The 27,553-nt window shown below is 44.0% G+C and overlaps 1 protein-coding gene across 1 annotated transcript in view; it reads right to left on the bottom strand.

Annotated features, from left to right (window-relative positions):
* Positions 1–27,553, bottom strand: part of LOC141111849 (uncharacterized) — a 270,686-nt gene that overhangs the window by 201,795 nt on the left and 41,338 nt on the right. The window contains exon 2 of the mRNA XM_073604011.1: positions 18,478–18,840. Within this exon, the coding sequence (XP_073460112.1) occupies positions 18,478–18,840 (363 nt within the window). The remainder of the gene's footprint in view (positions 1–18,477; positions 18,841–27,553) is intronic.

The following is a 27,553-nucleotide window of genomic DNA, read 5'->3' on the forward strand; positions in this document are numbered from 1 at the left end:
GGTCTCTGAAATTCCCACAAAATCCAAATCCTCCTTGTACAACAGTATCTCTAGTTCACCCATCTTGTCCGCCAGGCTCCTGGCATTGGTGAACATGCCACATAGTTTAGACCGGTCGCATATTGTCCTCGTATTGGGTGTTTCAAGATTGCAACTTGGACTTGCTACGATACTCACCTTGTGTTTTTGTGCTTTGGTTAACCTACCACTAATGCCCCCAATACTACCCTCTAGAATATCTTCTGCGCTGGCTATCACTGTCTCTGGACCCTCCCCTCCATCGCCTAGTTTAAAAACCCCTCTAACTTTTTGGCCATCTTCATTCCCAGCAGATCTGCACCCTCCTCATTTAGGTGCAGTCCGTCCCTTCAATAGTACCGGTTACCGACTGAGAAGTCGGCCCAGTCCTCCAGGAACCCAAACCCCTCCTTACTACACCAGCTCTTCAGCCACTTGTTTACTTCCCTAATCTCCCTCTGCCTCTCTGGTGTGGCTCGATGTACCGGTAGTATTCCTGAGAACACTACCTTGGAGGTCCTTTTCCTCAATTTAGCTCCTAAGTCCCTAAAATCGTTCTTTAGGACACTCCATCTGCCTCTGACTTTGTCATTGGTGCCAACGTGCACCATGACAGCCGGGTCTTCCCCAGCCCCTCCCAGTAATCTGTCCACAAGATCCGTGATGTGCCGAACCCGAGCGCCCGGTGGACAACATACTGTTCGGCGCTTCAGGTCTTGGTTACAGATTGCCCTCTGTGTCCTTCTAAGAACTGAGTCCCCTACCACCAGAATCTGTCTTTCCTTTCCCTTTGCTGCCCCCCCCACTCTCACTGGAGGAGTTCTTCCCCTGGCAGCTAGGAGAGTCCCTCATCTCCAGCAGTGCTGGTCCCTGACTGGTTACACCAATGTCACTCAATGGAGCATACTTATTGGGATGCTCCAGTCCTGGATCGGCCTCCCTGGCACTTCCCCCTCTACCCCTCCTGACTGTCACCCATCTACTCTTTGCTAGTGCCTGCACCTCTTTGTCTCCACCCGCCTCTGTGCTGGCCCCTGCCGGCACCTGCCGTGTACGTTCCTGGCTCACCTTTAGTATGGAGGGACTTCTCAGTGCTGACAGTTGCTTCCCCAGATTCAGAACCTGGGCTTCCAGGGAAACAATGTGCTTACATTTTGCACAACAGTATTCGCCCTCGATCGGATGATCAAGGAACGCATACATGCGGCAAGATGTACAAAGAGTCGCCTCTCCACACCCGCCGGGCATCGTACCTATTAAATTTAGTGAGGATTTGGGGATTTTACCCTGTCCAAATTACCTAACAACTAGCTTCCTGGCACTAATACTCAAGACAATACACAGGTACACGACAAGACAACACACAGGTACACAATACACAAGTACTAACGATCCACACACACTACTCAGACAACACTCAGATACTCACACTACACAGGTACTATGACCCCTGTTATAACCTCCTGTTTTAAACTCTTGTTTTTAACTCCCACTTAATCCAGCTCCACTTACACCAAGCTCCACAGCTTCAAACTGAGCATGCTCAGACTGAGTCCTACAACAAGTTAAATAGGCACCTGTGAGCAATTAACCACACCCCTTAATTGATAGACTGATAAACTGATGAAATCTCTCCAGAGATAGCAGCCTTTCCTTAGCGGCCAACCGAAGAACAGCCAGGCGTCTCCTGAGAGCAGAGAACCGGCGGGCCCCTAAAAGCGGAGAACTGGTGGGCGGGCAGAACCCCTGAGAGCGGAGAAATGGTGGGCTGGCCTCCCCACAGTGGCGTAACTCTAGGGCCCAGTCGCAAGTGCCACTGTTGCGATGCTGGTAGTTCCGCCACTGGTGGAGAATATATAGTACAATCAGTGTAGTATATATAATACAGTGCAGGGTATATAGTGCAGTGCAGTATATAATACAGTGTATTGAAGTAGTTAAGGGGAACCCTATGACAGAATTAAGAAAATAAACAGCGTGGGGTCCCCCCCAAAATCCATACCAGGCCCTTTGGGGTTGGCATAGATTTTAAGGGGAACTCCATGCCAAAATGTAAAGAATTGGTGTGGGCCCCCCAAAATCGATTGCAGACCCTTATCCGAGCAAGCAGCCTGGCAGGCCAGAAAAGGGGGGCGACAAGCGAGCACCCCCCCGAACCATACCAGGTCACTTGCCCTCAACGTGGAGAGGGTGCTTTGGGGTGCCCCCTAAGCACCTTGTCCCCATGTTGATGGGGACAAGAGCCTCTTCCCGACAACTCTGGCCATTGGTTGTCTGGGTCTGCGGGCGGGGGCTTATTGGAATCTGGAAGCCCCCTTTAACAAGGGGACCCCTAGATCCAAGCCCCTCCTATGTGAATGGGTATCGGCTACATTGAACCCATATATCAAAAAAATTGTCAAAAAGTAAAAACCACAACATACAGTTTATTACAATTCCTTTATTAAAAAAGAAAAAAAAAGTGTCCCACGATGTCCATCGATCTTCAATCATGCCGCCCGACGGACCCGAAAAATAGAGAAAAATAAAAAAGCTCCGCCTCTATAGGAGGCCACCCGGCGACTGCTGTCTCTTAGCTTTGACAGCTGTTATATAGGCAAGGGCGGGGCCACCCGGTGACGTAACCAAGTGACCCCGCCCCTTCTGACATGTGAAGTCATGTGACATCAGAGTTAGCGTGGTCATCTGGTTACATCAGTGGGTGGCCCCGCCCTTGCCTGTATAAGAACTGTCAAAGCAAAAAGACAGCAGTCGCTGGAAGGCCTCCTAGGGAGGCGGAGTGTTTTCATTTTTTATTTTTCTTGTTTTTTTCGGGTCTGTTGGGCGGCGTGATTGATGATGGACACTTTTTTTTTCTTTTTTAATAAAGGAATTGTAAAAAACTGTCTGTTGTGGTTTTTACTTTTTGACACTTTTTTTGGTGAATGGGTAGGGGTGCAGTGTACTCGATACCCATTCACATGGGGGGCCGGATATGGGGGCCCCCTTGTTAAAGGGGGCTTCCAGATTCCTATAAGCCCCCTGCCTGCAGACCCTGACAACCAATGGCCAGGGTTGTCGGGAAGAGGCTCTTATCCCCATCAACATGGGGACAAGGTGCTTTGGGGGGCACCCTCTATGTTGAGGGCATGTGGCATGGTATAGTTCAGGGGGGGCACTCGCTCATCCCCATCCTATCCAGACCTCCAGGCTTCATACTTGGATAAGGGTCTGGTATGGATGGATTTTGGGAGGGACCCCCACGCCAATTGTTTTTAAAATGTTGGCATGGAGTTACCTTATAATCCATACCAGACCCCAAGGGCCTGGTATGAACTTGAGGGGACCCCACGCTGTTTTTTTCATTGATTTTTCATCTATATTGCCGGGAGCCAGCAATACATTACAGCCCCGATCAAGTTTAAATGACATTTTATTCCTTTAGAAATGTCATTATTGCTGCAGCACTGTTCTACACATCGCACAGATGCGCCACTTTACAGGCAGACAAAGGGGGTCCCCCAGGCATGATATTTAACCACTTGCCACCCAGGCCAATTCTGACATTTCTTTCCTACATGTAAAAATCATTTTTTTTGCCTGAAAATTACATAGAACCCCCAAATATTATATATATATATATATTTTTAACAAATACCCTGGAGAATACAATGGTGGTTGTTGCAACTTTTTATTTCGCACGGTATTTGTGCAGCAATTTTTCGAATGCGTTTTTTTTTGGGAAAGAAACAATTTTTAGCTTTAAAAAAAACAAAACAGCAAAGTTAGCCCAATGTTTTTGCATATTGTGAAAGATGAAGTTACGCCGAGTAAATAGATACCTAACATGTCACACTTCAAAATTGCACACGCTCATGGAATGGCGCCAAAGTACGGTACTTAAAAATCCTCATAGGCGACGATTGAAATTTTTTTACTGGTTACATGTTTTGTGTTACAGAGTCTAGGGACAAAATTATTGCTCTCGCTCTAATGTTCGCGTCGATACCTCACATGCATGGTTTGAACACCGTTTTCATACGTGGGCAGGACTTACGTATGCGTTTTATTGTTAATTTTTTGACACTTTTTTGAAAAAAAAAAATTATCACTTTTATTCCTATTACAAGGAATGTAAACATCCTTTGTATTAGGAATATGACATGACAGGTCCTCTTTATAGTGAGATATAGGGTCAATAAGACCCCACATCTCACCACTAGGCTGGGAAGCCTGAAATAAAAAAAATAAATAAACCGATCGCCGCTTCCCAGCTGAAGGGGCTCTGTTTTTTTTAATGCAGAGGCCGGGCGTGACATCATAACATCGCGCCCGGCCTCCGACGATCGTAGGGACTCTATGATCCGGGGCCGGTGCATTCTCTGTCTCGCTACGATCGGTGAGTCGGTAGAAGCACCGGAGGGCGGCGGGAGGGGGGGACGTCCCCTCTCCCCTCCCGTAAGAACAATCAAGTGGCGGAACAGCCGCTATGATCGTTCTTATGGTGTAGGGAATCGCTGGCTGAAAACGGCAATATCTGAATGATGTCTGTAGCTACAGGCATCATTTAGATATACCCGCTCAAAATCCGTCACATCATATGACGGCGGGCGGGCGTGAGGGGGTTACAGGAATGTTTCATTTTAATTGTTTCACCTTAAGCATTCTTAAAATCACTGCTCCTGAAAAAAACATTAGTTTTAAAAACTTTTATTTGCATTGATACATGTCCCCTGGGGCAGGACCCGGGTCCCCAAACACTTTTTATGGCAATAACTTGCATATAAGCCTTTAAAATTAGCACTTAATCCTTCATGATCGTGTCCTATAGACTTTAATAGGGTTTGCGTGTTCGCTAGAACTTTTTGTCTGTTTGCGGTGTTCTGGTGTGAACCGAACCGTGGGGTGTTCGGCCCATCCCTATTGACAAGTATGTCACCTACCAGCATCTGTGGAGGACGCTTGATAGGCTTGCCCCAAAAAATGGAGATTCAGGGATGAACTCTGAGGTTAAACGCTTGCTCAGATAGTGTCAATATAACAGATATGCCTCCTCTGGTTCTGGAAAGGGATTATGGGAAATATCACTCACCTGACCCTTACCAGAATTGCAAACAAAGTAGAGCAGTTAAGTCAGTTGTAGGCCTGGGTGACAGTACAAGGTCCTTGAAAAAGTCGGAGATCCTGGAAATTGCCAGGGCATATTATGCTGACCTCCTGGGTAGGAGGAACCTCGATTGGGCAGGCATGTCAAGTTTTCTGAATTCTACTCTGGCCCCATATTTGATGGAGGTTTTTAATGGCTATCTGAGAGAGGGTTTGCTCTCTTCCTCCATGCAACAACATGCAGTGATTCTTCTGTCAAAGGGTAAATATTCTTTGAGATATGAGAATTGGTGGCCCATTAGCCTTCTCAGGGTTGATAGTAAGATACTGGCAAAAATCATTTTCTGGCGTTTATTTTCTGTAGTGGGCAATTATTTTCTTACCACTAGCACTGTTCGGTTCAGGGTAGAAGCATTTTTTCAGCTGTGTTAGCTGTCCGGCAGACTCTAGAACGGTGCAGGACTGCAGGCTGGAGAACGTTTCTGTTGGCATTGGATTAGGCTAAAGCTTTTGATCAATCGTGGGTACCTGTGGCTGCTTCATGTCAAGGTATGCTATTTCATTTTTACTGGGAACGGTGGATAATGGAAAATTGTATCAAATACTTACCGTAATTTTCCTTTCCTGACGCCAAACCATGGCAGCATACTAGTGATAGAGCTCCGCCTCTTGACCACTCCCTCAGGACCAGTGAATAGCATAAATGAAGGCATGGTTATCCGCCACCCCATTCTTTGTAACAAGCCACATACCGGAACGCACATGGGTGGGCTCATATGCTGCCATGGTTTGGCGTCAGGAAAGGAAAATTACGGTAAGTATTTGATACAATTTTCCGTTTTCCTGACGCCAACATGGCAGCATACTAGTGATAAATAACTAGCTGATAGAGTGGGATCTGTTTGTCAAACCAATCTTCTAATTAGGATGAGACAGAGGACTGAAAAGTCCTTCCTACAAAGTCCCCTGATGACAAGGCCCCCGCATCTATTCCGTCAAGCTTGAGTAGGAATGTTGGAGCGACTATGATACCCCTGTACACATGGGCACCATAGATTCTATTGAATGTGTTGCCTATGAGGCTTTAACCGCTCTGGTAGAGTGCTCCTCCGCCACTGACGGAGGCTCGCAACCTATAGTCTTATATACACAGCTCAAGCCTGCTAGGATCCAGGTAGTAACCTCTTTCCCTTGATGATTGCCAGCTGGAATGACAAAAGGTTTATTTAGATGACCTGAAAGGGACAATTGTGGAGAGATACTCCTTTAAAGTTCTGAAAATAAACAGTACGTGTGACTTTCCTGTGTGATGTTCTGAAAAGTTAGTCAATATCCAGCTGTCTGTTAAATAGCAGTCTGTTGCTACGTTTGATGCAGGATAATCTACAAGATCCAACTCTACTCTATCTGGAAAGAAAGGAATATATATATATATATATATATATATATATATATATATATATATATATATATATATATATTTACTTTGAAGCTCCAAGAGCTTGAATCTCTGATAACCTTCTGCTTAAAGTTCTTGCAATTGATACTGCCTTGTAAGTGATGGCCTGAACCGAACATTGCTCTTTTGGAACAAAAAGGTTAAACTGATATGAGATCCAGCAACTGCAATAGATCTTTCTTCCTTGGTGACCGACTCTTCATGACTGTCCTCAAAAGTTGTGCAAATTGAGGATTCTTGGCCCATTAAAATGTGTTATTGCCAATATAGCCCACACTAGTGAGCTATGTGAGGATAGGTCCTGAGGGAGTGGTCAAGAGGCGGAGCTCTATCACTAGTATGCTGCCATGTTGGCGTCAGGAAAGCACATTTAGTTGGTGAAATACCAAAGGAATAATTTTTTGATACACATGGACACTTGTTCACTGAACTTTTATTAATCACCAGTTGATACACTGTGTTTATTGTTTGAATACGTTTTTATTTATGAGACAGCGCAATCTTTTATATTTTCATGTTTTCTATTATCTCCTTTTATCCAAGGAGTGTTAAAAGTGCAGCAGTCTATATAAATATATATAATTAGCGCAAGATTTGCAAGATGTACACATATTTCTAAATTGGGTAAGCAGGCTACAAGATGCTGTTGCCAAGGTTGCCAGCTGGAAGGATTGGAAACTCTCTTACAGGTAAATGATTGACCTGATTGACCTGAATAAAACGTACCTGATCCCGGTACTTTGTCTGTATTTTGTCAGTGTCTCTCTATGCAAAGATCTACAGCCGTTTCTTCCATCTGTTATGGGGAACAGACTGAACCTCATTAACCACTTGACCACTGGGCACGTAAACCCCCTTTCTATCAGACCAATTTTCAGCTTTCGGTGCTCTCACACTTTGAATGACAATTACTCAGTCATGCAACACTGTACCCATATGAAATTTCTGTCCTTTTTTTCCACACAAATAGAGATTTCTTTTGGTGGTATTTAATCACCTCTGGGTTTTTTATTGTTTGCGCTATAAATAAAAAAAACTGAAAATTTGATTAAAAAAAAAAAAAATTCTTTGTTTCTGTTAAAATTTATTGCAGAGTATTGGCGAGTATTGGCAGAGTATTGGCGAATATTGGCAGAGTTTTGCACAGTGTTGCAGAGTATTGCACAGTGTTGCAGAGTATTGCACAGTTTTGCAGAATATTGCACAGTTTTGCAGAGTATTGCAGTTTTGCAGAGTATTGCAGTGTTGCAGAGGATTGCAGTTTTGCAGAGTATTGCAGTGTTGCAGAGTATTGCGATTTTGCAGATTATTGCAGTGTGGCAGAGTATTGCTGACATTGAGCAGCGCTGTGGGCACTAAACATCCAGCCCACAGCGCTGCCATCTCTCCCCCTCCTCCCCTCTCCCCTCGCACTGTACCGATCGGTACACAGAGGGGAGGGAGGAACCCCACGCCATTTTAAAAATCATGACGTGACGTCGGTTTGTTTACATGTGATCGGTCCATCATTTGACGGAACAATCACATGGTAAACGGCCGCGATCAGTGGCTATTTACTGTGATCCGTGATGCGCCGGGTCCTCTGGACCCGGCGGTCACGGATGTTCCTGGGTGTGCGCCCCAGGGGGCACACAGGAGCAACATTCTGGAATGATGTCCATGGACGTCCACCCAGAACTAGCCGACCGCGCTGCAGCCATCTTTCGGCTATGGCCCGGTTGGCAAGTGGTTAAGAGATCTGTAATCTACCTTCCCAGAGAGATGGGTGGCCTAGGTATGGTCAACCCAGTGGTATTATTTTCTCTGATTTTTTTGAAACGTAATTTTGGTAACATGCTGGCAGAGGAACCGACTGGGTGGGTTGGTATTTTTTATTCCTGGTTTAGGCCTTTGCTTAGAAGCTGTGTGAATGGTGGGCAAGTGAAAAGCCTGAGCATCCGACACAGTGAGCTCCCAACTTATGTCCCACTGTGCCTGAAAATACTTTGGCAGTAAAAAGCGACACTGGGAAAATTATGTCTCTTCCTAAGAAGGCCCTGGAGAGGAGAGTTGTTGAATATGCCTTTAGCGAGCAGCTGGCCTTGGGGGATTGTCCGGCCCCGTTATGAGTTTACAAGGGTCTACATTTGATTAATCTGGAGAGAATCCCTTTAAAGTTTTGAGATTTGGCCTGGAGCTCATTCCATGGCAGACTATGTGAAGGGCCATAGAATGAGAGCTCTGAAGCATCGCTCTGTGGAGAACCGTGGTTGCCCAAAAGTGGAGTGGTGTGGTGGGGTGAAGGAGACAATGGACTATTTCTTGCTTCAGTGTCCCTTCAACATAGAAGTCTATAAGCGGGTGTGTGGGACTCTGGGTATACCTTTCTTTTCCCCGCTTGAGTTATGCGGAGTGGTCATATGGGGCTTTTGAGACTCATCAGGATTTGGATTTTGAAACACTTTTTCTAGTCAGTTTAGTAGTCCTGGAATGCACGGTGTCAGGTTTCCACTCAGAAAAAAGTCCTTCCTGTTAAGGTGGTGGTGCACAACATTTTGGGTGAGGTTGGGAGGATTCAGGGTCTTCAGAAGGACAGGTGGTGGCTGGGGACCTGGACAAAGTAGTTGAGGAATGTCAGGTCCCCATAGCTTCTGTCACTCTCTGGGTGTGAGGCTTTTATTTCTGTACTTTCACGTCCCCTAGATTTTTATATGATCAGATTTTTTTTTAAAAGGCTGCATGCATGGGATAAATGTTTATTTGTTTTTTAGTCTGAGGGTCTGTTTAGGTGGAGGTTAAGGTTTTGTTGAGGCAAATCATGATAATAAAAATATTAAAATGTGTCTTGGTTTGTATATTTAGTTTTCTTAGTTTTTTTGTAGATATCAGATCCTTCTTGACCCTTCTTGTGTCCTAGCAACAAAGCGACTTCTGCATCCTAGCATCCTACCAACAATCGTGCTCCAAAATAGGGGAAAAACGTTGTCCCATAATAAATTGTTACATGACGGAGCATTTTCATTTCAAATCTGGTACAATTATACCGGATGGGTGGCAACCGGTGAACGATTTGGGCCAAGCTTTGGTTGGGCCCACGAGCAGCACCTGTTCGAATGTTTACCAAACACCAGAATTTGTGGGGCGCTCGGCGGGATGTTGAGAGCCCCAAAATGCACTGCATGCTGCACAGTGTATTGTAAGCCCTGACTGGCTTTGCTCAATCAGAGCACACTGAATGGTTGGTTGTTAAAGCGGAGTTCCACCCAAAAGAGGAACTTCCACTTATCTGACTCCCTGTACCCTGTCCCCACTTCAGGGAGACTGGGCCGTGGCTAAGTACGTCAGCAGCTCGGCCCCTCCTCCTCCTCTCTTCTCCCTCCCCTTCTGCCGGGCCAGTGAGAGAGTGCAGCACGCTTTGCGTGTGCCCACCAGGGACCCTGCCGTGAAGCCGAAAGGACTCACGACTCAGAGCGACGCCGGGTCCCAGTTCCACGTTGACGGTGGTGAACGTATGGGCTGGAGGCGCGCGACCCGTTGCCATAGCGACGCGCGCATTTGCGTTCCATTGTAACCATCAAAGAGAGGCGTGCAACGCACGCGGTCGATGCCATCTTCCCCCTACCCGGAAGTGGCATGTTATCAACATTATTACGGATTGGAGCCACATTTCAACAAGGGGTCACCTACCATATATAAGGGGCAGTGTGTAGAGTGGTGTGGCACCCCAGATGATGTCCAGTAGGATGAAACGCGTCGGGACCATCTGCTGACACCACTACACTGCCATATTTTACCTACTTTCAGCGCTGTATTTTATCTTCACAAATGTGAGTGTTTTATCATCAATAAATACGCTTCATAGCTTTTTTATACAGTATCACGCTATGTGTTCTCTTATTTTCTCCCTATATGCTGTGGATACTTGATCGGATTTGCCCTCATCATACATACTTTTTACAAGTACCTTGGCTATACTCACTACATCTCCAGAGATCTACAGCTATACAAGCCTAATTGGCACAGTGGGTGTACACCCATCTGTGTCCAATTGTTCTGGTAAGCCCCCCACTTTTACTTACGGTGGTGGATCTGCTATCAACACCTGAATATTATTTTTCTACACTTCTGGGTGTTCAACATATATACACCTCACCGGATATTTTATGGACTCACTTGTGCATAACAATTTGTGTTAAATGTTATCATTTTTTTATATTCTTGGGTGTTTAACATATATACACCTTATTGGATATTTTATGGACTCACCTGTGTATATCACTTTGTGTTAGATGTATGCACATCCAAACGGATGCTTCTTGTGATTCAACTCTCAACATTTATGTCATTTTTTTCTGATAATTATGGTTTTTGTATATACCTATTAATCCAACCTATATACACCTTTGAGATATATTCACATTGCACATCATATATCAATGTCAGTTATCATTTTTTAGTGCTGCAGTTCTCCTTCCTTTTTACACTGCCGGGATCCCTTAGCAGCAATGGCAGCAGCAAAACCCAACCAGCCGAAGTAAACATCGGCTGTGGTGCCAACATCGCTGGACTCCAGGACAGATAAGTGTCCTAATGTTAAAAGTCAGCAGCTACAGTATGTGTAGCTGCTGACTTTTAATTTTTAATTTAATTTTTAAAACTCCTCTTTAAAGAGCGGGCTGGGAAGCTGGCTGCCTTGTCCTTAAAAACGGATAAGTCATCAGTTGAATGAAAAAAAAAAACCCTTTGGGTCTGGTATGGATTTTAAGAGGAAACCCACACCAAAATTGTTTTTTAAAATGGCGTGGGGTCCCCCAAAATCCATACTCAACCCTTAGGTCTGGTTTGGATTTTGAGTGGAACCCCCATGTCAAAATGTTTTTAAAAAATGGGGTAGGGTCCCCCAAAATCAATACCAGACCCTTATCCAAGCATACAGCCTGACAGGCCAGTAAAGGCGAGACAAGAAAGCACCCCCCCACATGCCCTCAACATAGAGGGGGTGCTTTGGAGTGGGGGGGCTCTGCCCCCATATCCCGCCCCCCCATGTAAGGGATTAATGATGGTTCTATATCGGGGACATTGTTTTTTTATTTTTGATAAATGAATTGTCAAAACTGTGTGTGTATGTTTTTATTTCTCTTTGACAGTTTTTTTTGGTGAATGGGTAGGGGTACAATGTACCCGATACTCATTCACATGGGGGGTGGGATCTGGGGGCCCCCTTCTTAAAGGGAACTTACAGATTCTGATAAACCAGCTGCCCGCAGACCACCACATCCACTGTCCAGGGTTGAGGGGAAGAGGCTCTCGTTCCCATTAATATGGGGACAAGGTTCTTTGGGGTGGAGGGGGCAGAGCTCCCTGCCCCAAAGCAACCCCCACATGTTGAGGGCGTGTGGCCTGGTATGGTTTTGGGGGGGTGTTCACTCGGCCCCCCCTTTCCTGGCCTGCAAGTCTGCATGCTCAGATAAGGGTCTGGTATGGATTTTAGCGTGGGGGTTTCCCTCAGGGATTGGGGGGACCCCCACTCTGTTTATTCACATTTTTGCCTTACCGGCAATGTCCGTTTTGCTGCAGCAGGCTCTATACATGGTACAGATGTGCCACTACAGGCAGACTAAGGGGACCCCCCAGGCACGATGTTCAAAGGAATTTTTTTATTGTTTCACTTTAAGCATCATTAAAATCACTGCTTGGTTAAAAACAATGTTTTTTTTTTTTTTAAATCCATTGATAAATGTCCCCCAGATCAGTACCCGAGCCTGATACCCTTTTTATGGCCAATAACTTGCATATAAGCTTTTACAATGGGGACTTTTGATTTTTCGGGTCCCATAGACTTTAATAGGGTTTGCAGTTTGGGTCTGAACTTTTTCCATGTTCGGGAGTTCTGGTGCGAACTGAACTGGGGGGTGTTCAGTCCATCACTAGTGGCAACACTAATTACAGGAGTCTCCCCATTTTTATCTCCTTCTATTCTCTCTGATACCCATCACATGGACAGTAAGTGAAGGATAATCTCCTGGGGACACAGACAGCAATCAAATCCTGATAGATCTAACCATGCACCACTCTGACAGAAAGATTGTCTTTAATTGTTGTGTGTCCACTTTTGGGAGATTTGCCCTTACTAAAAACTGAAAAATCTAACATGCAGCAAGAGGACTCTCATGATATGATCAGTTTTATAAATCAGATACATTTTCAGGGACAAATCATCATGCCTGCAACTGTCTTTGTCAACCAAGGACCACTGTCACCTAGGAACTCTAAACCAAGAATAATACATACATTCTACAAACAGCATTATATTCATTACAAAAAGTAAGACTTCATCATTGTTGTACATTATTTTTAGCCATAGGATGGCGCTTCTGGAAAGACACAACTTTTCAACAACCCTGCTATTATTTTGTAACAAACAGCAAAACATGGGGTGTGCTCATCAGAGAGGTGACCCAGGACCCCCAAGGGCCATATCAGAAAGCCTGCATATGTGACAACCTATCACCCCTGTACTACCCTAACCTAGCCACCTCTGTCTACAGCAGTTCTCTCTCATCCTCCCTAAACACATTTGTTCCCCTCACTACACACAGAATTAGGCCCTGACCACTAGAACCTTGGCAAACAGAGGCCGCCAGAAGTCTCAAAAAATATAGCTTCACTCTTGAGAGTCTGTGGCGTAAAACTAAAAATACTGCTTCTATGCCTTTTGGCTAAGCTCAATTGTAGTATCTGCTGTTATCAATGTCCAGTAGGTGTGCTTCCCCGTCATTCTGGCTTTTTTGTAGGAATGGCTGTATATATAGTACCCCTATTGGTATGATGGGGGCTCTGAAGGCTAGTACCGGCTGGAATAGAAACCAAGGCACCCATGGGATATGGGCCATGGGAGTAATTCCTTCGGGAAAACTGGAGGGGCCAAGTGCCACCTGATTTGAATGGGTCTACCTTGTCTTGGCTGGGGAGGCAGAGAATCCATGATGTCAGTGCCTGCTGGGAGTTGGCCGTCCCAGGGAAACCCCACTTGAGAATTGAGTACAAGGCCACAGCACCTTTGCTTTCTTCTGCACTCTGCCTCTTTCAGCTAGGCCTTTTGGCTAAGTCAAGGGCAATTATTTAGCTGGCTTGAATGGAGGAGAAGATTCGGATGCCGCACACCGGATGTAGTCAAAAATTTTTTTCACTTTATTGAAAAAATGGGATCATCAAAATCACAGCTATGAGTAAGCACTCAGTCCTGAGTGCGAAACGCGTCAGTTTATCTGTACTTTCTGCATGACAGCCTTGTTATTTTGATGATCCCATTTTTTCAATAAAGTGAAAAAAATTTTTGACTACATCCGGTGTGCGGCATCCGAATCTTCTCCTCCATTCAAGCCTGCTTTGCCTAGCATTCAGCCAGCACCTGGAGCTCTTCTGCTCTGAAACTTTTACTTACACCTGGGTCAGTGTCAGCCTGAGCGGTGGAAACACTTTCTTTGCAATTATTTAGCTAGCAGGCCTCAGGGCCTAGCCTATGCACTAGCATGGGCACGATTTATTTATTTCTCTTATGTTTGTCACTTTTGCAGTGTCTTGTCACTTGGATGAAGGGTGTGAAACTTCGGGCCTACCCTTAAGTCTGGAGGAAGGATGAGTGGCCTTTAGGTTCCTTCCACCCCTGATCCAGGGGGTCTCTGTTCGGGTGAGCCCCTCAGCTATTACTAGTTGGTTGGCTTTACCTGACCCTGAGGAGAGGGGTCTGTCATGCCTTTTGGCTAGGAGCACCATGTTCGAGCCTTGGCCCTGTCAGGAGTCTTGTGCCCTGGGGGGTCAGGGTAAGGTCCTACTTCTTCATGGGGTGGACAAAAGGCACACCATTAAGTGAACATTTTTGTGTGTGTTTCACATGCACCTTTTTGGTTTTGTGTACCACCGCAGATTCAAAAAGTAAAACTACAGTCAGGTCCATAAATATTGGGACATCAACACAATTCTAATCTTTTTGGCTCTATACACCACCGCAATAGATTTGAAATGAAACCAACAAGATGTGCTTTAACTGCAAACTTTCAGCTTTAATTTGAGGGTATTTACATCCAAATCAGGTGAACGGTGTAGGAATTACAACAGTTTGTATATGTGCCTCCCACTTTTTAAGGGACCAAAAGTAATGGGACAGATTAACAATCATCCATCAAACAAAATATTTGATCGATCAATTATCTACTTGTTGTGCCACATCCTAAATTCGAGTTTAGAGCAAAAGGAGTTCCCCTAGCGGACTTTAAAGGCACATTTTTTAAGAAAATATTTTAAAAAAAGGTATGTAAAGTAGATAACAGTTTATTAGTTACAAAAAATAATAATCAAGTGAATCACATAGTTACAAAGTTAAAAACAAGGAATGCATTTCCATAAATATAGAAGTTGATACCAATACATGTGCACCCGACGCGTTTCGGAGTTACTTATGCCTCCTTCTTCAGGGGTGATTGTAGGGTTTGCAACAAGAATTTTCTATATGGGAAATAATATGTATAACATAGACATGATGAGTGCACAATAAAGGAACGTAAATACAAAATCTATAGTTGTATGAGTCTGTATACATACACATTCATTTCTCTGTTTACACTTACATTGGTATCTATGGATATAGGTTGTGCATTCCAGGACGAATTAAAAGAAACATAGATATGTTGACGTACTGCCCATCGGACACGCTCCCTGGTCGTGGTGTGTAGAACTTTAGTGAAGTATAGCAGGAGTATTCACATAGCCACTGTCAAGGTGGAGGTAGAGACGTATAAATATATAGGGTGGTTTTATTCTTCCTTCCAGTAGGAAGAAAGGCCCAAGGTTAGCGGGCATATGACAGTTTAGATCTGAGGTCACACTGGGGCCAAATGTGTATCCTGTAAATCATGAAGATATATATATATGTAAGGATGTGCATACATATGGATAATTAAAATAGTACATGGAGAATCCAAAAGCTGTATCCTACCTGGTCCGCCTACAATAATGGGGGGCAGTAACTGGTGGTAAATATGGATCAGATGTGGTTCAGAAAGCTGGAGAATCAACATAGAAATGGGAAGTATATTAAAACCCTGGTTGGTGAGAGGGAGGGGGGGAGGGGGGGGGGAAAAAGGATACAGCTTTTGGATTCTCCATGTACTATTTTAATTATCCATATGTATGCACATCCTTACATATATATATATCTTCATGATTTACAGGATACACATTTGGCCCCAGTGTGACCTCAGATCTAAACTGTCATATGCCCGCTAACCTTGGGCCTTTCTTCCTACTGGAAGGAAGAATAAAACCACCCTATATATTTATACGTCTCTACTTCCACCTTGACAGTGGCTATGTGAATACTCCTGCTATACTTCACTAAAGTTCTACACACCACGACCAGGGAGCGTGTCCGATGGGCAGTACGTCAACATATCTATGTTTCTTTTAATTCGTCCTGGAATGCACAACCTATATCCATAGATACCAATGTAAGTGTAAACAGAGAAATGAATGTGTATGTATACAGACTCATACAACTATAGATTTTGTATTTACGTTCCTTTATTGTGCACTCATCATGTCTATGTTATACATATTATTTCCCATATAGAAAATTCTTGTTGCAAACCCTACAATCACCCCTGAAGAAGGAGGCATAAGTAACTCCGAAACGCGTCGGGTGCACATGTATTGGTATCAACTTCTATATTTATGGAAATGCATTCCTTGTTTTTAACTTTGTAACTATGTGATTCACTTGATTATTATTTTTTGTAACTAATAAACTGTTATCTACTTTACATACCTTTTTTTAAAATATTTTCTTAAAAAATGTGCCTTTAAAGTCCGCTAGGGGAACTCCTTTTGCTCTATCATCCATCAAACTTTCACTTTTTAATACTTGGTTGCAAATCCTTTGCAGTCAATTACAGCCTGAAGTCTGGAACGCATAGACATCACCAGATGCTGGGTTTCATCCCTAATGATGCTCTGCCAGGCCTCTACTGCAACTGTCTTCAGTTCCTGCTTGTTCTTGGGGCATTTTCCCTTCAGTTTTGTCTTCAGCAAGTGAAATGCATGCTCAATCGTATTCAGGTCAGGTGATTGACTTGGCCATTGCATAACATTCCACTTCTTTCCCTTAAAAAACTCTTTGGTTGCTTCGGGTCACTGTCCATCTGCACTGTGAAGCGCCGTCCAATGAGTTCTGAAGCATTTTGCTGAATATGAGCAGATAATATTGCCCGAAACACTTCAGAATTCATCCTGCTGCTTTTGTCAGCAGTCACATCATCAATAAATACAAGAGAATCAGTTCCATTGGCAGCCATACATGCCCGCGCCATGACACTACCACCACCATGCTTCACTAATGAGGTGGTATGCTTTGGATCATGAGCAGTTCCTTTCCTTCTCCATACTCTTCTCTTCCCATCACTCTGGTACAAGTTGATCTTGGTCTCATCTGTCTATAGGATGTTGTTCCAGAACTGTGAAGGCTTTTTTAGATGTTGTTTGGCAAACTCTAATCTGGCCTTCCTGTTTTTGAGGCTCACCAATGGTTTACATCTTGTGGTTAACCCTCTGTATTCAATGGTGAAGTCTTCTCTTGATTGTTGACTTTGACACACATACACCTACCTCCTGGAGAGTGTTCTTGATCTGGCCAACTGTTGCGAAGGGTGTTTTCTACACAAGGGAAAGAATTCTTCGGTCATCCACCACATTTGTTTTCCGTGGTCTTCTGGGTCTTTTGGTGTTTCTGAGTGCGTTCTTTCTTTTTAAGGATGTTCCAAACAGTTGATTTGGCCACACCTAAAGTTTTTGCTACCTCTCTGATGGGTTTGTTTTGTTTTTTCAGCCTAATGATGGCTTGCTTCACTGATAGTGACAGCTCTTTGGATCTCATATTGAGAGTTAACAGAAACAGATTCCAAATGCAAATAGCACACTTGAAATTAACTCTGGACCTTTTATCTGCTCCTTGTAAATGGGATAATGAAGGAATAACACACACCTGGCCATGGAACAGCTGAGCAGCCAATTGTCCCATTACCTTTGGTCCCTTAAAAAGTGGGAGGCACATATACAAACTGTTGTAATTCCTATACCGTTCACCTGATTTGGATGTAAATACCCTCAAATTAAAGCTGAAAGTCTGCAGTTAAAGGACATCTTGTTCGTTTCATTTCAAATCCATTGTGGTGGTGTATAGAGCCACAAAGATTAGAATTATGTAGATGTCCCAATATTTATGGACCTGACTGTAAATACAAAGGCTTCACCCATTATAAATATGCCCTTTAAAACTCCTGCCTCCACACTGCCAAACAAACCTATTTTATCACTCTCAACGCCCTCACATGCAATCTCCATCAACTCTTTGTTCCTTTAACTCTCTACTCTGTCCACCACTTGCTCTATTCATTAACTCACTCACTGCCAAAGAGATCACTTCAAAAATAGGATTGATGCAATTTACAATGAGACCTCCACTGTGCAGGTATTTCCTCACCTAACATGTCATGTCCACCTGGATGTTCAATACTTAATTCTAAAATGAATAAAAACAATGGCAACTGATATATGAGCCAATCGCAGAGTCGCCTTAGCCGGGTGTAAAATATCTGGACTTCTTCACTACTAGCCGTCCTGTGGTAATGGATAGTCCAGACTACAATCTGAGACAATCCAGCCAAGACCAAAATGGAAACACAGACATCCCATAACCCTTTACAAGCTACACACCTACTCTGCTATTGATATGTTGCAAGGTTCTGCCTCTTCCTATGAAATTCAAGGAAGAGCCTCAAAACATGTTAGTGACAGAGATTCTTTGTATTCCTTTCATTATCAATAAATGTCTCTATCTGGGGTACTTTTCTTTTCCTTTTTTACTTTCCATTATCACTAGGTACCTGATACAAGCAGAGTAGATGTAATGGAGCCATGATCACGAGTGACGATAACATAGCAGCGATATTCCCCTTCATCTGTGATCTGAATGTTGGTTATAGAAAGTCTGGCATTGCCTTGTAGAAGGTCTTTGTCATCCATGTGAAATCTTGACCTCAATGATTCATGGTGGGAATTACGAAAACGGTAAACGTCATTTTCAGTTCCATTTTGTAATATGAGAGTCCAGGTAACTGACACTTCCCGTAGATTCAGCGGTATTGGGACACCAGACAGAAGACAAGGGATGGTGACATCTTCTCCTCTAAGAGCTTCAGTAGTACCATATTTCCCACTAACTGTCAGCCCCCGAACCTGAAAATCACCTAAAAATTAGAACAAAAAAAAGTGATGACAATTGTATGGGATCTCCTGTATTAAGACAAAGGAAACTAAACAGGTAATACCATCCAGAAAACACTCCAATTATGCTATAATCAGACCATCCATTCAGGTTATCTGAAAGTATATCTATTGCCAAAACTTTTATAGTGATTGTAAACCAGGGCCGTAGATCATTTTTTGTTCTGGGGGGGGTTTAGCAGCAGGTAAAAGTATTTTTTAATAAAACAAATTGTGCCAAATTCATAGAGACTGGAAAAAGGAACAACTATTGGGCTGATTTACGAAACGTTTGTGCCAGGATTAGAGGTGCACGCCGAGGGGCAAAGTACAATTTCATATTTACGAAACGTTTGCGCTGGTAACAGAGTACTATTTACTATAGTGATCTCGGCGCACGGGAGAATGAAAAATGTGCGCCACTATGTACATGGCGCACGACATCTTTAATTTAATATTAACAGAAGATGGAGGTGCCAATGTGATGGGGTGATGTGAGGAAGTTTAGTAACAACTGCCCAAGTAACAAATATGCCCAAAATAGAATGAGAAAGTCACTTTTTCTGAACAAGTCTGCTGTGCCTGAGAGTATGTTTAGAACTGCGTGAGATCAATTTAACCACTTAAAGCGGAGGTCCACACAAAAATGGAACTTCTGCTTTTTGGAACCCTCCCCCCCTCTGGTGTCACATTTGGCACCTTTCAGGGGGGAGGGGGGTGCAGATACCTGTATAATACAGGTATTTGCACCCACTTCCAGGCATGACTCCCGCGTGAGCTACGCCACTTCCGGCCCCTCCCCCCGCTGTTTGCTGAGAGACACATGGGTCCCAGAGACAGCAGTGACCATTGAGACTGTGCAGCGCAACTCGCGCATGCGCAGTAGGGAACCAGGAAGTGAAGCCACAATGCTTTACTTCCTGATTCCCTTACCGAAGATGGCGGCGGCAGCATCCGAGGACCGAGGGACAGATCGGCTTCAGGTGCCGACATCGCGGGCGCCCTGGACAGGTAAGTGTCCTTGTTTTAAAAGTCTGCAACTGCAGTATTTGTAGCTGCTGACTTTAAAAAAAAAATTTAGTGGCCCTCCGCTTTAAGGACCAAGCCTGTTTTTCAGACTCAGTGTTTACAAGTTAAAAACAAGTTTTTTGATAGAAAATTACTTAGAACCCCCAAACATTATACATTTTTTTTCTAACACTCTAGAGAATAAAATGGCGGTCATTGCAATACTTTTTGTATGCATTTACGCAGTGGTCTTACAAGCACACATTTTTTGGAAAAAATTCACTTTTTTGAATTAAAAAACAAGACAACCGTAAAGTTAGCCCAATTTTTTTATATCGTGAAAGATAATGTTACGCCGAGTAAATTGATATCCAACATGTCGCGCTTAAAAATTGCACCCGCTCGTGGAATGGCGTCAAACTTTTACCCTTAAAAATCTCCATAGGCGACATTTAAAAATGTCTACAGGTTGCATGTTTTGAGTTACAGAGGAGGTCTAAGGCTAGAATTATTGCTCTCGCTCTACCGATCGTGGCAATACCTCACATGTGTGGTTTGAACACCATTTTTATATGCGGGCGCTGCTCACGTAGTCGTTCGCTTCTGCGCGTGAGCTCGTCGGGACGGGGCACTTTAAAAATGTATTTTTTATTTTACTTTATTTTATTGATTTTAACCACTTGAGCCCCGGACCATTATGCTGCCTAAGGACCAGAGGTCTTTTTCCAATTTGGCACTGCGTCGCTTTAACTGCTAATTGCGCGGTCATGCAATGCTGTACCCAAACGAAATTTGCGTCCTTTTCTTCCCACAAATAGAGCTTTCTTTTGATGGTATTTGATCACCTCTGCGGTTTTTATTTTTTGCGCTATAAACGGAAAAAGACCGAAAATTTTTTAAAAAATTGATATTTTCTACTTTTTGTTCTAAAAAAAATCCAATAAACTAAATTTTAGTCATACATTTAGGCCAAAATGTATTCGGCCACATGTCTTTGGTAAAAAAAATGTCAATAAGCGTATATTTATTGGTTTGCGCAAAAGTTATAGCGTCTACAAACTAGGGTACATTTTCTGTAATTTACACAGCTTTTAGTTTATGACTGCCTATGTCATTTCTTGAGGTGCTAAAATGGCAGGGCAGTACAAAACACCCCCAAATGACCCCATTTTGGAAAGTAGACACCCCAAGGAAATTGCTGAGAGGCATGTTGAACCCATTGAATATTTATTTTTTTTGTCCCAAGTGATTGAATAATGACAAAAAAAAAATATTTACAAAAAGTTGTCACTAAATGATATATTGCTCACACAGGCCATGGGCCTATGTGGAATTGCACCCCAAAATACATTCTGCTGCTTCTCCTGAGTATGGGGATACCACATGTGTGGGACTTTTTGGGAGCCTAGCCGCGTATGGGGCCCCGAAAACCAATCACTGCCTTCAGGATTTCTAAGGGTGTAAATTTATGATTTCACTCTTCACTGCCTATCACAGTTTCGGAGGCCATGGAATGCCCAGGTGGCACAAACCCCCCCCAAATGACCCCATTTTGGAAAGTAGACACCCCAAGCTATTTGCTGAGAGGCATATTGAGTCCATGGAATATTTTATATTTTGACACAAGTTGCGGGAAAGTGACATATTTTTTTTTTTTTTTGCACAAAGTTGTCACTAAATGATATATTGCTGACACAGGCCATGGGCATATGTGGAATTGCACCCCAAAATACATTTAGCTGCTTCTCCTGAGTATGGGGATACCACATGTATGGGACTTTTTGGGAGCCTAGCCGTGCACGGGACCCCGAAAACCAATCACCGCCTTCAGGCTTTCTAAGGGTGAAAATTTTTGATTTCACTCTTCACTGCCTATCACAGTTTCGGAGGCCATGGAATGCCCAGGTGGCACAAAACCACCCCAAATGACCCCATTTTGGAAAGTAGACACCCCAAGCTATTTGCTGAGAGGCATGGTGAGTATTTTGCAGCTCTCATTTGTTTTTGAAAATTAAGAAAGACAAGAAAAAACTTTTTTTTTTCTTTTTTCAATTTTCAAAACTTTGTGACAAAAAGTGAGGTCTGCAAAATACTCACTATACCTCTCAGCAAATAGCTTGGGGTGTCTACTTTCCAAAATGGGGTCATTTGGGGGGGTTTTGTGCCACCTGGGCATTCCATGGCCTCCGAAACTGTGATAGGCAGTGAAGAGTGAAATCAAAAATTCACGCCCTTAGAAAGCCTGAAGGCGGTGCTTGGTTTTCGGGGTTCCGTACGCGGCTAGGCTCCCAAAAAGTCTCACACATGTGGTATCCCCGTACTCAGGAGAAGCAGCAGAATGTATTTTGGGGTGTAATTTCACATATTCCCATGGCATGTTTGAGCAATATATCATTTAGTGACAACTTTGTGCAAAAAAAAAAAAAAAAGTGTCACTTTCCCGCAACTTGTGTCGCAATATAAAATATTCCATGGACTCGACATGTCTCTCAGCAAATAGTTTGGGGTGTCTACTTTCCAAAATGGGGTCATTTGGGGGGGTTTTGAACTGTCCTGGCATTTTATGCACAACATTTAGAAGCTTATGTCACACATCACCCACTCTTCTAACCACTTGAAGACAAAGCCCTTTCTGACACTTATTGTTTACATGCCTCCTCCCTTTTCCCCTTTCCCATTTTTTCCCTCTCCATCTTTTCGCTTTTCCCCCTCTCCCCCTTCCCCCCCCCCTTTCCCTTTCCCCTTTCCCCTTCCCCCTGCCTGCCTCTGTCATCTACCCTCCATTTCTTTTGTTCTTCCCCTCCTCTCTTTCCCCCCCCTCCCCCTTCTCCCTCCCCCCTTTTCTCTCTCTCTTTTTCTCCATTTTCTTCCCCTTTCTTCCCACAACCATCCCATACCTTGTGGTTGGTTTCCGTCCTCTCTTCTTTTCCCTCTCTCTGTTCCCCCCCCCCCCTCCTTTTTCCCTTTTCTTTGTCTCTCCACCTGTTAACTTGACACTCCCGGGTGGTTTCTCAAATAGAACACATGCCGTATTAAATTCTAAATTTCGTCTCTATTATATTTATTTACAATAGTTTCACCTAAATTTGCCTCCCTGGCCCGCCCCCGGGGGAACGCCTCTAGAGGGTGTCTCACAGTATCGCTTCAGAAAACCTTTTTGGTTATAGGTTGGTGAGTGCAACTTTTTAATTTCAAACATGTTCTCCAACATTAATTGTGTGTTTCTTATGACATTGTTCCATTTCCTTGTTATGTTGATACTGTATTGTTCTCTTCATCTTTGTAGATTATATACTATCAGACGCCTCCTGAAGAAGCGGCTGTGACCGCGAAACTGTAGAGGTCACGTCTGCAAGTATTATACTATACAACCTCTGTTCATGCATCTGTGTGGGCATTAGTTCTACTAATTAAGTGTCAACAATGCTGTAACAATCACTGTTTGTTGTGTATGTTAAACCATGACAATGTATATGATGTGTCCCTTGTAGGACTTTTTATTGTGATTTCAAATAAATTTCTTTACTTTTTACCAAAGTCTCTTTATATCCCCCTTGGTACCGTAATAGTCCTAAAAAAAAAATTTTTGAAAGAGATTTGACCTAGTTGGAGAGGTCCTTGTCCAGATTTCTCTCTCAAACCCCATTCTTTGCCCTATTCATATTCAGGATGATGGTACCTACTAACAATACTATACCTCCTCGTGTAAACTATGTGGCACACATCTGAATTCTACATGAAAATGTGGGTGTTTCATTTTTTTTTTTCACACAGTATTTGCGCAGCGATTTTTCAAACGCATTTTTTGGGGAAAAAACACACTTTTTTAAATTTTAATGCACTAAAACACACTATATTGCCCAAATGTTTGATGAAATAAAAAAGATGATCTTAGGCCGAGTACATGGATACCAAACATGACATGCTTTACAATTGCACACAAACGTGCAGTGGCAACAAAATAAATACATTTTTAAAAGCCTTTAAAAGCCTTTACAGGTTACCACTTTAGATTTACAGAGGAGGTCTACTGCAAAAATTACTGCCCTCGATCTAACCTTCGCGGTGATACCTCACATGCATGGTGCAATTGCTGTTTACGTTTGACGACAGATCGCCGCTTGCGTTCGGCTTAGCGTGAGAGCAGGGGGCGACAGGGGTGCTTTTTTTTTTTTTTTTTTTTTCTTTATTATTTTTTTGCTTTTTTATCTTATTTTTAAACTGTTCCTTTCATTTTTTTTTTTTTTTTTTTTATCATTTTTATTGTTATCTCGGGGAATGTAAATATCCCCTATGATAGCAATAGGTAGTGACAGGTACTCTTTTTTGAAAAAATTGGGGTCTATTAGACCCTAGATCTCTCCTCTGCCCTCAAAGCATCTGACCACACCAAGATCGGTGTGATAAAATGCTTCCCCAATTTCCCAATGGCGCTATTTACATCCGGCGAAATCTAAGTCATAAAATGCTCGTAGCTTCCAGTTTCTTAGGCCATAGAGATGTTTGGAGCCACTCTGGTCTCTGATCAGCTCTATGGTCAGCTGGCTGAAACACCAGCTGCATTTTCAGGTTCCCTGTTGAGACAGGAGAGCCAGAGAAAAACACGGAAGACGGTGGGGGGGCATTCCCTCCCACGGCTTTTAAAAGCAGTCTAGAGGCTAATTAGCCGCTAGGATTGCTTTTACATGAAAGCCGACCGCTGGCTGAAAAGAATGATACCAAGATGATACCTAAACCTGCAGGCATCATTCTTTTTTTTTTTTTTTTTTTTTTTTTTTTTTTTTATTTTTTTTATTTTTTTTTTAACAACAAGGTTGGTCTTTATTTGAAAAATGATATACAGAATGTAGGAAAAAAACGAAAACAGTGTGACAAGTACACAGTACAGTATACATCGTACAAATATTATACAGCAGGCGTTATTAGTTCAGCAATTAAATATTGTACCGTTTGGTGTTACCAGGCAGGGGGGGGGGGGGGGGGGGGGGGAGGGGGGCACGGGGGGGGGGGAACATGTCAGCATAAGATACAGATATTCAATGCACAATACATAGGGGGGGGGGGGGAGCGGGCCCAGACACCCTCCACACACCACAAGGCCCATTCATCTCTGACCCCCAGAGACCCAGTAGGGAGGTCAGATCGGATCAGTCCAAGGTTGCCAGACCCTGGCGAATTTTTGGGGACAACCTCTACTTATATAAGTTAGTTTATAGAGCGGTATAACCGCATTTATTGAGTCTTCCCAGGTTCTTATTGTAGGTGGACGACTGGACGTCCATTTCAACAGAATCACTTTTTTTGCATAAAATAAGAGTAGGGCCAGTAGTATCTTGGTGTAGCGAGGTCTCTGTTCATCATCTTGGATACCCAACAGGGCCAATTCTGGCGACAGGGGGATTTCCAACTGTAGTCTGACCCGTATGAATTCCTCTATAGCAGCCCAATATCCGGAGAGACGAGGACAGCTCCAGAACATGTGGATGTAGTCACTATCCAGCGACTGGCACCTCGGACAATTCGGGGATTTCAACGGAAACGCTCTGTGCAGCCTCTGAGGGGTGAAGTACACCCTATGCAAAAACTTGGTCCGGATTAGTTTATCCCTAGAGGAGATCAATACCTGAAGACCATCATCAAAACACTCTTCCCAAGCATCCTTGTCTAGGTTTGGAATATCTGTCTTCCACTTAACCCACAAGGCCTCCATCTTAGGTGAGCCCTTCTGAAGTATTGTAAAGTAAAGCGTAGACAAGGGTTTTTGCAAGACCTCTTGCGCTAGCAGGTCCTCAACCGCATCTGCCTGAATAATCGGCGGGGTCGGGAACTGTGCCTGGAAGGCATGTCGCAGCTGATAGTAGCGGAAAAACATCCATCCCGGGAGATTATGCCTAGTCGCCAGTGTGCGGAATGGGATAAGGGTTCCCGACAGCACAATATCTTTCAAAACCCTGATACCATATCTGGCCCAGACCTGCGGATCCGGAATGGTCCGAAAATGCGGGAGGGTGGAGTTCCCCCACAACGGGCAGAATGGAGACCACTGGTTGGCAGCCAAGAACCTTTTCCTAGCCCTTCCCCAGACTCTTATAGTAGTTTCTGTGGGCACAGGTAGGGAGGGGTACGACGACGTCCCGCGGTAAGCCAGGTTGCTTAGTTCAGTAAGGGATCCCACGATAGCCGCCTCAAGACACACCGCTGCGTTGGCTCTAGATTGTTCGAACCACCACCTCACCGTGACCAGGACAGCCGCCCAATAGTACACCGTCAGGTTAGGTAAAGCTAAGCCACCGAAACTCACGGGGAGCTGCAGAGTAGTACGAGCTATACGTGGAGATGATCCCTTCCATAGGAAGGATCCAATACACTTATCTAAATTTTTAAAGAAATTTTGGGGTATCCACGTCGGGCAGTTTCGGAACACATAATTGAGTTTGGGCAGGTATATCATTTTCAAGATATTAATCCTTCCAAGGAGATTTAGGGGAAGATTAGCCCATCGGGAACAATGTTCTTTCAGTTGCGCAATTATTGGAGAAAGATTTAGGCGTTGATATGCTTGGGGTTCTCTAGCAATCTTTATACCTAGGTACGTAAATTCTTCTACCCATCTTAATGCTGTCTGAGGAGCCAGCTCTTTCGCCCGCCCATCTAAAGGGAAGAGGACTGATTTGGACCAATTTATACGTATCCCTGAGAACTGCCCAAACTCGTCAAAGGCCTCCAGAGCAGCCTCTAATGAAGGACCAGCATCCTGCAGGTAAAGCAGGGTATCGTCAGCATATAATGATATTTTCTCCTCCAGAGGGCCAATCCTGAGTCCCACTATTTGGCTGGATTCCCGGACCAAAATCGCCAGGGGCTCCAGGGCAAGCGCAAACAAGCTGGGGGAAAGGGGACAGCCCTGTCGAGTGCCCCTCTGGAGGAGAAAGAAATCCGAGAGGGTATCATTTACTCGAATTCTTGCCTTAGGACCCCTATACAGAACCCGGAGCCAATGCATGAAGCGAGGGCCTATTCCAAACTTCCGCATGACCGCCCACAAGTACTCCCATTCAACAGAGTCAAAAGCCTTCTCTGCGTCCAGAGAGGCTATGACTCTGGTTCCTCCGTTGTCATGGGCGGCAGCTAGATTCAAAAATAAGCGACGGATGTTTATGTCGGTACCCTTGCCCGGCATAAAACCAGTCTGATCCACCTGTATCAGGTCCTCCATCACCTTACCAATTCTAATAGCCAATATTTTGGCCAGTAATTTCGCGTCTGCATTGATGAGAGAAATAGGCCGGTAGGAGGCGCAGTCCTCCGGGTCCTTGCCAGGCTTAGGCACCAAAACAATAATCGCCTCGGATAGCGAATCTGGGATGAAACCCAGTTCCGCCGACCGCAGCAGTAGCGAGGTAAGTCTTGGTGCCAAGAGTTCCTGGTACGTGGCATAGAATTCAATAGGGATACCGTCTGGTCCAGGCGATTTCCCAGACTGCATGGCGCCCAATGCCTCCTGCACTTCCTCTAGTGAAATGTCCTTGTCTAGCTCCTCACGTTTCTCCTCCGTCAGGGAGGGGAAGGGGATCCTCTCCAGATATCGGAGTAGCTCTTCACCACTAAATCTCGCTCTAGCTGAGTATAAGTTCTGATAGAACTCAAGGAACCTTGCATTGATGTCCCCCGGGGTCGTCAATAGCCGCC

Source organism: Aquarana catesbeiana, linkage group LG11 (genome assembly GCF_042186555.1).
Source record: "Aquarana catesbeiana isolate 2022-GZ linkage group LG11, ASM4218655v1, whole genome shotgun sequence".
Classification (NCBI taxonomy): Eukaryota; Metazoa; Chordata; class Amphibia; order Anura; family Ranidae; genus Aquarana; species Aquarana catesbeiana.